The 11,784-nt window shown below is 27.3% G+C and overlaps 1 protein-coding gene across 1 annotated transcript; it reads left to right on the top strand.

The window, feature by feature from the left end:
* The first annotated feature begins 9,612 nt into the window (after positions 1-9,612).
* On the top strand, positions 9,613-10,613 carry LOC120074491 (macrophage migration inhibitory factor homolog). The gene is made up of 2 exons (XM_039027634.1): positions 9,613-9,792; positions 10,311-10,613. The coding sequence occupies exons 1-2, from the start codon at positions 9,682-9,684 to the stop codon at positions 10,536-10,538; spliced, it is 339 nt and encodes a 112-aa protein (XP_038883562.1). The 5' UTR covers positions 9,613-9,681; the 3' UTR covers positions 10,539-10,613.
* Positions 10,614-11,784: the final 1,171 nt, after the last annotated feature.

The raw sequence follows: 11,784 nt of genomic DNA, 5'->3' as shown, positions 1-11,784 counted from the left end.
TCTATCTATGTGTGAACACCTCTCAGGCCAAGAGAAGGTGTGTGGCGCCACATTGTTTAGGCCCCAGAATCAGCCCTTAAGGGAGCTATATATCTACTTACCCCTACCTCGGGGAAGGAGTGAATTACATCTTGTGTAGTTGAGTTCCCAACTCTCAAATCAAACGAATCCCCAAAATGGTAAGTTTGAATCGGTGACCTGGCCACTTGCACCTATATAAATCAAAGGACCTCCTTCAATGGTAGGAGTTCCTAACCCACTTAGGATTGAGGTCATGTTACCTATGGTCATCCTAGTGAAGTGAAGTCTATTTCATGAACGGTATTATATAACGAGACGTTAACACTTCGTGATCATGTCTTATACAAACTTTTTGTATAGGACGCCCCCGCTCGCATGTCTCTAACACGAATGATCAGGATCAGACCATCTGTGACAAATCACAACACTTGCATTCCACAAAGCGGGCCGCATCCGTAGCGTTACGAGGATAAGGTTTCCCTCCTATATCCATATACTACAAACCATTTTGGTTATTACTTAAGATATGATCCACTTGTATGTCACCACATATATGCTTGAGTCACATACAGATAATTAGGAATTTTATGTTTATTGGTTTGTGGTAAAGTATATAAAACAAGTAACTGAGTAAAATACAAGATGTGAAATAAATATCATATATTTACAATACAAGCGTTCGTACAAACTGTTTACAAACTGCAGGACACGAGATTTTAGGACATAAACCCCAACAGGAACTCCATCACGAACGACATGGACAATTACATACTCGATTACATGAATTTAAATGTCCAGAACACCAGGCAATTACAACTTTAAATACCTTTAAAGTAGTAAATTCTAGGTCAGTTTCGAAACCATCCAATATGAAAAAATCCATACATTCAAAATGCTTCGTGCACCCACCAAAACTCAGAATTAAAGTTCTAAAAATTACAATTTAGGACTCAATCTGGCTCTGATATCAATTGAAAGAGTAGGTGAATATTCACAATGGAAAGGATCGTGTCCCAATTTTAATTTTATAGAACAATAATTAGAGGACGGAAACACATGGTAAACAAAATCTATTAAGCATATTATCCATTATGCAATTAAAGAGGAAGAGATTAAGAAATCACATGCCCATTGAAGACCAATTCTTCACGTTCCTCTCCAATTCGAGTTGTTTTCTCCCGATCTCATGAACTTGACGTCCATGAACTCAACGAACGGGAATAGACACCACCAAGGGGTTTTCCCCATTATTCCCAGGAATGAGAACCGTGCAAAGGTGTGGGCTTGCACTCAATCTTGGCGTAGGGAGGAGTATGAAAGATTTTTTTCTTCTCTGTAAACTCATCTACATTACCCAGAGAGTAAGAGAGGACACAGAGAGCATGAGAGAGAGCATGATTCTCTCCCTTTTTTTTTTTTTTAAAGTTTTTGTTACATGAGAACCATTGAGAAAATAATGGGTGAGGGAGTTATAACTTCCTCCCCTTTAATTTAAATTAAATTAAATTCAAATTGAAAAAATGTGAATTTAATGTATATATATACACATAAACTATATGTTATATCACATATAACATATATAACCTATAATTAATGTTATATCACATATAACATAAATCATAGTTTATTATTCTCTCAAATAATCTAAGGTATTAATATGAATCCCATTCATATAAATAATAATTGAATCATATTCAAATTATAATACCTTTGAATAAAATATATAAATTTAATATGAATTATATTCATATTAATTTAACATATAGTTCCTATATGAATCATATTCACATAACTAATATTTGAATCATATTCAAATATTTATTTCTCTCATAAAACTATATAAATTTAATACAAATTAAATTCACATTAAATTTTAACATATAGATTTTATATGAATCGTATTCAAATAATTAATATTTGAATCATATTCAAATATTTATTTCTCTTATAAAATTATACAATATATCAACATATATTATATTATATAATGTATCAATATACATTATTTAATTGTATCTTATACAATTAATTCGCTTTAATTAATTTAACCAATTCAAATTAAACCAAAAATTAATTTGATTCTCATAAGCCCTTATTGAGTTAACGAGAGAACCTTATGGACCTATAGATTGGAACTCCAATGATACGATATTAATTGATTAAACTCTTTTAGTCAAATTGATCAACATTCACTAACTGTCAGTTACTCTAGTAAAGACCGACAACTGAACTCTTCGCACTATAGATATATTTTTGTGTCCATTGGATATAAGCAATCAATAGTGCATTGACCCTTCACAAATTGCTCGTAAGTATAGTTGGGTCAAATTATCGTTTTACTCCTATAGTTACATCTAACTTCTTAAGTACCATTGATCCCTCTAATGAACAATTAATCATAATCCAACTATGACCAAACCCCTCTCGGGTCAGAAGAGGGTGAGGCGCCTCATTGTTCAAGTCCCGAAATCATTCCTTAAAGGAGCAATTTATCATTTTATCCTATAGGGAAGGAGTGAATTCTTTATTGTGTAGTTGTGTTCTCAGCTCTCAAATAAGACGAATCCCCAAAATGATAGGCTTATTGAATCGAAAAATCTGGCCACTCTCACCCATATAAATCAAAGGATTGCTCTCATAGGCAAGAGTTCACAACTTACTCAAGATTAAGGTCAAGTCAACTATGGTCATCCCGGTGAAAAGTGATCTCTTCTAGTAATGGTGTTATGAAGAGAGAGTCAACATTTTGTGATCTGGTCTTTATACAAACTCTTTTGAATAAGATATCCTCACTCACATGTCTCCACAAGAATCATCAGGATCAGATCATTTGTAGTACTTTACAAAAATTGTAACAACTACAAAGCGGGTCGTATCAATAGTGTTACTAGGATAAGGCACCCAATTTTATCCATGTACTACAGACCATTTAGGTTATAACTTAAATATGATCCACCTATATGTCTCTACATACATGTTTAAGTTATATCAGATAACTTTGGATCTTAAGTTAATGAATTATTGCACTATAAATTTTAGCTTAACTTATAAGTTACCTTATATCTCATAAATTAGCATAGGTTTTGTAAGGATCCAGGTGGGAACTGAGGACTAGCATTTAATTATTTTTTTTCTTTTTTGATTTTTTGAAATTTAATAAATGTGTTAGATTTTGGAAGAATGGAGGTGATAATTTCTTGAGAAGAATTTGCGGGAATTGGGTTTACCATAGATTTCTTTTTATTTATCTCACTTCAACAAAATGAATTCCTTGGGAAAATATTAATTTAAATAGTTAATTTTTAGGAAAATTGTATTGGATAGTAAAGTAAGTTTAGGATTTAGTAATTATGACTTTCACTTTTCAAGAATTGCAAATATGGCAAATATGCAAACCGTTTCTTGATTTGACAACTATAAATTTCTAATTATTTTTTATTGTATAAATCTTTAAACAATTAATTGATAGAGAAAGAAATAAAGATAGAGAGAGAAAAGTGACAACCAACGATCAATGGTCGGACGTATGGTGATCAAAGGAGGGTAAGTGGTAGAGAGATGGAGCGGCGGTTGGTGACTAATTGTGTGTAATTGGTGAAAGAGAGATGTTAAGGAAAAGAAAGATAGAAAGAGAAAAAGAACCGACGACCGACAGCCGACGATCGATGATTGGACGTGCAACGGTCGATGGAGGTAAGCAACGGGATTGGAGCAATAGCCGTTGACAGATTGTGTGGAACAGTACTGGTTGTTTGAAGAGAGATATTTGGGGAGGGGAGAGAGGCCTACTGCTTTCGAAGAAGAAGAAGAAGTTCAAGTTTTTTTTTTTTTTTTTTTTTAAATTCTAAGTGTAACATTTTAATTCAAGTGTGTCAAGGGGTATCAAGTGTATATCAGTAGTGTATCAAAGATATCAAGTATATCGAGTGTATCAGACACATCAAGTGTATATCAAGTATATTAGGTGTATCAGGTGGTATTTGTATATTTGTTACATTTTTTGTTTTAAATCGTAGGCTAGGTTTGTTTTTGTTGCTTTTTTTTTTTTTTTTTTTTTTTTTTTTTTTTTTTTTTTTTAAAATCGTGGATTGAGCTTGTGTTTTGCTATTTTTGCAAAACTAAAAGGTTTGGGCTACAAGTCTAATATTAAGAACTTATTTTGCCCATTTTGTAATTAGCCTTAATCTAAATTATCTACCAAAAATACATTTATTAGCTCAATCAATCTTGAAACATAAAAAACCAAACATACTCTTTGCTAAAGTTATTTAAGGTTTATTCCAATTATTATTTTTTTGTATCTTTTCCTAAACTAGTTTTTCCTTTTTAGTATTTTTTCTTTTCCTTTTCTTTTCTTTATTGGATCTTTTGACGTCAATCTATTCTTTATTTCGCTGTATTGTGATCAATTTAATTATTCAATAATATATAAATTTCACAATTTTAATTAACTATCATACAATTAGTATGGTACATATTAAATAAAGGAAAATTATTTCAAATGGTAAAATTGTTGAAAATATTTACAAGATACATCAAATTTTTTGAATTATCAATGATAAACGCTATAGATACCGATGGACTTCTATCAGTGTCTATAAAAAAATCTATCAGTGTCTATCCATGTCTATCATTGATAGTTATAAAATTTTACCATATTTTATAAATATTTTAATTTATTTTTCTATATTTAAAAATAGTCCTTAAATAAAAGTACATTTTTATTACTCGAAATAATTTGAAGTAATTCAGAAATCTTTGTGGTGCATATTCTATCTTCGGTCCCAATATATAAATTGGTCCTCCCAAAATGTGTAAACCTATCAATTGTGTAAATGAATCTCAAATATTAGGTGTTGTTACATTTCAATCAATAATAATAAAAAATAAAAATAAAAATAGTAGTATTGTATCATGTGAACTAAAAATATAAATATAAAACATATTGTAATCATGTATTTATTCTATGGACCACTTTATTTATGGACCAATTAAGCCTTGCTTCTATTATATGAGAAAACTCTATATGTTTGATATTTATGTATGTTCTTGACTATTTTCACATTTCTAACAATCTTACATCAATATTTTTTTACTTACTTTTTTTGAAAATGATAAAATCTCATTACATTGGTTGTTCTTAAATGTTTAAATATTTATTTTGTTTTAACTATTAAAATTTAAACAGTGATCAAAATATGATCATTAACGTGGGCATGAAGCCAGTGAGAATTTTGTGCATACTCAGATTCTTGAGATGGATGGATTTTCATATAACATAAAACCTTGGTTAAGATTAATTTGCTGATCTTAAATTTGAATGAAAATTTAATGTAATTTTTTAAAGATTAAAATATCATTTGGTGCAATACGAACCTAGCTCAATTGATTGACATAAGCTTATATTATCAATCTCAAAGTTAGATGCTTGATTCCTATATCCCACATATTGTTAAAAGAAAAAAAAATATTTTGGTTCATATGTTTTTGGACTTGGTTCTTATACTTACAAATGTTCAATTTTAGTATATGTATTTACAATAAATCTTAAATTTAACTTCTCAAGGTTAATTTTTTAATTGGACTTTCACAATATGCGAATGTATTTTCAAATTTTATAGTAAAAATGGTAATAAATAAAAAAGATAAATTTAAAAAATTAACAATAAACTAATAATAGACACTAAACTTAAGATTTATTGAATTATAAGAACTAAATTTGACATTTAAAAGTATTCTAAGACTAAAATTGAATAAGCTTCAAAATACGGATGTCATTATTATAGTTTATCTTTTTAAAAATTTTAAGATAAAATAAAAACTAAACTCCAAGACCCAAATATTTTTTTTTATTTCATTTTATAAAAAAAACAAACATCAAATGCATGGTGCATATTTGAACTTCATGTTGAATAAAAGTAGTCCCCCTTTATTATATTATTCACAATAATTCATGAAAAGTTGTGGTATATGGTAATCAACCCTATTATATATTACAATTTAGTTCACCAAAAAAATGTCAAAGTGAACATAGTTTAACAGACATATAATATATGTTAACGATAAAAAAAGATTCGTGGATCGAATTCTTTTATTCTTATTATACTTCAAACCCAATAAATTATCACTTTTTTTAGTCGTTTTTTCTATGTAAAAAAGTTGATTAAAATTAAAAAAAATATATAATTGTAGGCCTCAAAATTATCATTATTCTGTTTCAGTTCAAATGAGTAATTTTTTTAAAAAGGAAAACTGCATATAAGATTTATTTTTTTTTAAAATACAATCTCATTTTCTTATTAAGTAATTAATAAATAGTGAAAAATATTTTACTTAATGCAATGTCTTAAAAGTTAGAGGTTCAAAATAAAAAGAAACAGTTATTAAATATCTATTTAGATTAATTTTCATTAGTTTGAATTACAAGTTTAGTTTCTAAATTTTAAAATTCTTGTATTCATAAACTTTTAAAAATGTCTAATAAATCTCTAAAGTTTCATTGTTTAACAAATCCACGGAATTTCAATTTTATGTGGAATGGACTTCTAATTCATTCGAAGTTTATAAAAAGTGCTTCAACTATTAAGTATAAATTTAAATTTTCATATCAAAAGAGGACTCTAAATTTTCAAGTCGACAGATAAAGCATATTAAACAGAGACTAATAATTTAGATAACTTTTAATTTAATTTTTAAATTTTACACGCGATATATTAAAAATTTTCAATTTATATGGCTTATGATTCTAAATAAGTAATTTTTTTATTACTATATTATATATATCAGCAGCCCACTTGGAAGATGTGGACTTGAGAAAAGTTAAAGTAATAGCAACCATTTAAATATTTTTCCCTTTTATGTATTTATTTATTTGAATGGAATCATTGAGAATATTTAACAGAAAATGGGTAAAATTGAAAATTTATAAAAATTACCAACTAAGTCTAACTTTTTTTTTTCCAAATTATTTTATGAAGACGATTAGAAATGCAACCAAATAACTAGATAATAAAATAATTATAGATATATAAGGAATAACAACAACCTTCAATGTTATAAGATTTTTTAGGTGAATTCAAAAACAAAGTTCTAATGACTTATACCCTAAGTCGAGATAAATATCACATCATATCGTGGAAATCTATTGTCCTCGACATATAGATCGAAAAGCACATGATCATCGAGGTGGCTCTTTGCACAAAAGCTTAAAACGTGTATGGTGGTATGTCCAACATAAGTTGAAACAGTATCGAATTGAACAATCATAATATTATGTCATATACTTATACTGATTAGATGTTTCGACTACACTCGTCATCTTAAGTTAATATGACTTTTAAGTCGGAGGTTGAAATTTTTATGAGACAAAGGCAAACTAATATTTAATTTGTTTACTTATAAACTTGTCTTTTATTGTTATTATTATTATTATTTTAGGTGAAAAACGGTAATAAGAATAATTAAAGACGGGTGAGATTGACCCATGACAAAATTAAACGAGGGGGGAATAGAAAAATGCAAGAGAAAAAGGACAAGAAAAAGTACAAATTTTCATCAAACTAGACCTCCAATAACATGGAAGCTCTTATTTCTGCCTAAATATTATTCCAACTTGCTTGTATTTTAAATTTCGGTTCTAAATATATATTATTTTGGACTTTCAATTTTCTTCTTTTGTTTTGAACTTCCAGAAATATATGCGCGTTTCATACTTTTTCCGTATTTTGAACAAATGTTTTCAAAATTGTTTATAAATTTTATGAAAAATATGTGGTTACTTTTTGTTTTTTTTTTTCTTTTTTGAGGAAAAAGGATTTTATGAAAAAATCCTTTTTTAAATATTTTATGGTGAATATAAAGGAGTCAAAATGCTCAAAATATTTTAAATATTTTAATTCGTAGAGATGATACACGATTTAAGAAAAGTGTGTAGAGGTGTACGATTTACTACTTTATCTTTGAGAATATTTATTTAAATTACATAATTAAAAAAAAAAAAAAGAATTCTGATTTTCAGTCAAACATCCATTCATTTTTTAAATAAATAAATAAAGAAAGAAAGAAAACTTAAACAAGAAATAGTCAATAAATGTTTTTTTGTCTTTTTTTTTTTCCAATTAAAAAGAAAAAACAAGAAACAAAGTGACAATGACCACGCTTTTTTTTTTTTCTTTCTCACAAACGAAATACAATAATATTACTCGATACATTTTTCTTTTCTTTTTTTTTTTTTTAAGAATATTACGCGATTGACTCTAATCTTCCATGTATTTATGTTAAACATGAGTTTTTACTATATATAAAAAAGAATTATATAATTTTTTTTTTAGATTATTCAAGATAAAATTTGAAATAATTTTCTTCATTTATTTGACTGAGTAGATGTTCTGGGTGCATGACTAAGTATTTAAAACCAGTTATAATTAATAAAATTCTTAATATTTCAAAGTGAACTAAAATTTTTAATGTAGTTATAATTAAAAAGGACTAACATTAAATATTCGAATAATTATTTAACGTAAAATTTAATTATTAAATTAAATGAAAATAAATTTAAAAAAGAATTTAGGCTTAATTTGAGATTGTTGTAGCCTTTAAAACAATTGTTGGTAGTTGTGCTTTTAGATAAATCAATTATAAAAAGAAGTAAAATAATGTTTGATAAATTTAAATTTTAAATTAGAAAAAGCTAATTACGGTCTTTGATAAATCAATACTGAATTTATGTAATTTATAGTGTGTTTAGAATACATTTTAATTGTTTAATTTAAAAAATAATTGGAGTGTTTAACAATCTCTCAAAATAGTTTTTGAAATGTATTTTAAATTGTTTTTATCAAAAGTGTTTAAATAAAAATAAGTTTTTTGAAAAAACACTTTTCACAGGTCAATTAAAACGAGTCCTTAATCATATGAACCAAAGTAAATTATCATTTCAATTATTTCCTATATTCATTAATTTATTATAATATAATTATTTGAAAATTTATAGGATTTTGAATTGCAACTAACTTCGTTTAACCTAAAATTTAGTAAAGTTGTGAGAAAATAAATTAATATGGAATAATAAACTTGGTATCTAAAACTTGTATTCACACGCTGGAATAAACTTGAAAGCGATTGTCCAAAAATTAATAAATAATTCGTTTTACCAAATAACATAGGCGATTAAAATTTTCATATAATTACTTTTTACGATTGTAAAAACAATCCGAACAGGGCTTAGTATTAAAAATTTAAGAGAAGATTTGACCTCTTTGAAAGAAACTATATGAGAAATTAAGAAAATTACTATTCTTTTAACCATGAAGTTAGGTCAAAATTAAAATATGAAAGTAAACATAAACTTATAATTCACGTAGTGTTTTTTTTTTTTTTTTTTTTTTTTTTGTTGTTGTTATTATAATTGGGAAGAAAATGTCCATCCCTTTTAAACCAGACCAAAACCACAAAGCTGTCACGCTCCATCATTGAAAACGTGTTATTTAATTTGACAAAACCCACGTTTTCCCGAAAATGAAAAAAGTTGACAAATCTTAGAAAAACCTCAACTATAAAAACCCCTAATTTCTAATTTTATTTCCACATTCAAATCTTCCTTCTTCCCTCTTTCCCAAAACTCAGCCAAACTCTCCTAATTCTTTCATCTCCATAATCGCCATGCCTTGCCTTTACATCTCCACCAATGTCAACTTGGCCGGAGCCGACTCCACCGCCATCTTTTCCGCCACTACCACCGCCGTCTCCTCCATTATCGGCAAACCTGAAAATGTAAAACCTTTGCTTGTTATAGTATATACTTCCTCTCATTTTTCTTCTTTTTCTCCAACTTTGATGCATCCTAGATTGGATTCATTTTTTTTTCGGATCACCCAATTACTTAACTATTTAGATAATTTTTTTTTAAAAAAATATTACTAATACAAAAGTTCTATTAAAATGTGTTTAATATTTTTTAAAAAAAGCAAAACTTTATCCTTTTTTTACTCTTAACATGTTAGAAACTTGATATAATATTAAATTCACAATAACCCATCATCTTAAGATTAAGGGTTGATTAGTGATTTAACATGGTATCATAGAAAAAAGTGCTATGTTCAAACCTTTATGAAATCATTTCCCCTCCGATTAATATTACATTTCACTTGTTTAGTTTACAACAAATTTTCATTTTACTGCAATCCATAAGTTTAAGTTTTTGGGTTGTTTATTAATTTAACATCTCCATGCAATTGTCTTTCTCCTTCCTTCCTCCAACAATCAAATTTGACAGTTTTTTTTTTTTACAGTATGTAATGGTGTTGCTAAAAGGGTCGGTGCCGATATCGTTTGGAGGGAACGGGGAACCGGCAGCGTTCGCAGAGGTGGTGTCAATGGGAGGAATAAACTCAGAAGTAAAGAGGAGGTTGATCTCTACCCTCGGAAGCATTTTGAATGAAAAACTTTCAGTTCCGCCGGCGAGATTCTTCCTTAAAGTCCACGACACGACGGCTGGTCGCCCCATTTCCAAATTATGATTCCCCGACGGCTGCCTTTTTCACCTCTTCCAACTTTCATATTTTTTCATCTTTATAATTATATTTATTTGGTCTGTTTCTCTGACTCTCTCTGTTTCTGTCTCTCTTGACAGTTAATTGGGAAAGTTATCCATTTTACCACATACAAGTTTAAAAAATCGAACTTCTAAATTCGATAATACAAATATTATGTATGTTGAACTAAGCTAAAAATATATTTAAAGGCCTAAAAAAAACATATTTAATTAATCTATTTTTCCTTTCAATTTTAAACTTGATTATACAAAATATCTAATATACATATGCACTTATATTTATATCCTTAAATTTTGAAATTTTATTTTAAAAGATATCATTGCATAAAATAAGATTGTGATTAATATGATGACTAATGTGTAAAAATTAATGGACATGCATGATATTATTTACAATATATATCATTTAGGTATAAATTGAAACAAGACCATTGATGGGATAAATCATTTGAAATTAAATAAGTGATAACACACAATCTTAATCTTGTGTATGATTAATATCTCACCCATCTAATATTTGGATATTATCTGCCATGTCAATTTTTATATGTTATTTTAAAGGAAATATATATTTTGGACAAAATTTATAGTTCAAAAGTAAGTATATATATATATATATATATATATATATATAAAAGACATTTTAAACGTTTAAAAAGACATAATTGAAACCTATTTCAAATTTAAAAATATACATACACATATATATATATAGTTTAACCTTTATTTTATTAGATTATTAAGCTACGTAATTAAATTGGATGTGGTTAAAGGGTTTAGATTTCAGTAGTTTTGTTTTGTAATAATAAAACGAAAAAGAGAGCAACTCTACCAATTTTGAATATATGTTAATCTATTAGGTGGGTCATTACTAAATAAGTCCCAAATATTTGAAAAGGTTTAGCCTATTTGAAACTACTTTATTTTTTAAATTATATGTTTGTTTGTTTATAATTTTAAAAAAAATATTTTTTCATTACTAAAAGCAAATTCAATTTTTTATGCAAATTTCAAATATGACATTAAATTAATAAAAAATAATTTTAAAATTTTCGAAAGTTAACTTAGTTTTTCAAAATGTTTCATTAAAAAGTAGCTAATTGGAAAACAAAACTACGAGTGGATGTAAAGTTTAATTGTAAGCTTAATTAATTTAAAAAATGGAAAACAACCCACAAAATGGGTTATCAAACCGAACTTTAGTTTTGATG

This window comes from Benincasa hispida, chromosome 3 (genome assembly GCF_009727055.1).
Source record: "Benincasa hispida cultivar B227 chromosome 3, ASM972705v1, whole genome shotgun sequence".
NCBI classification, from domain to species: Eukaryota; Viridiplantae; Streptophyta; class Magnoliopsida; order Cucurbitales; family Cucurbitaceae; genus Benincasa; species Benincasa hispida.
Note: the sequence above shows the minus strand (reverse complement) of the source record. Positions and strands in the feature narration are given on the sequence as shown.

Bases quoted from the DNA above. Each gene is read 5' to 3' on its own strand.
- LOC120074491 (XM_039027634.1), top strand. From the start codon at position 9,682: ATGCCTTGCCTTTACATCTCCACCAATGTCAACTTGGCCGGAGCCGAC. The intron at 9,793-10,310 runs GTAAAACCTTTG...TTTTTTTTACAG, and splicing joins TTATCGGCAAACCTGAAAAT to TATGTAATGGTGTTGCTAAA.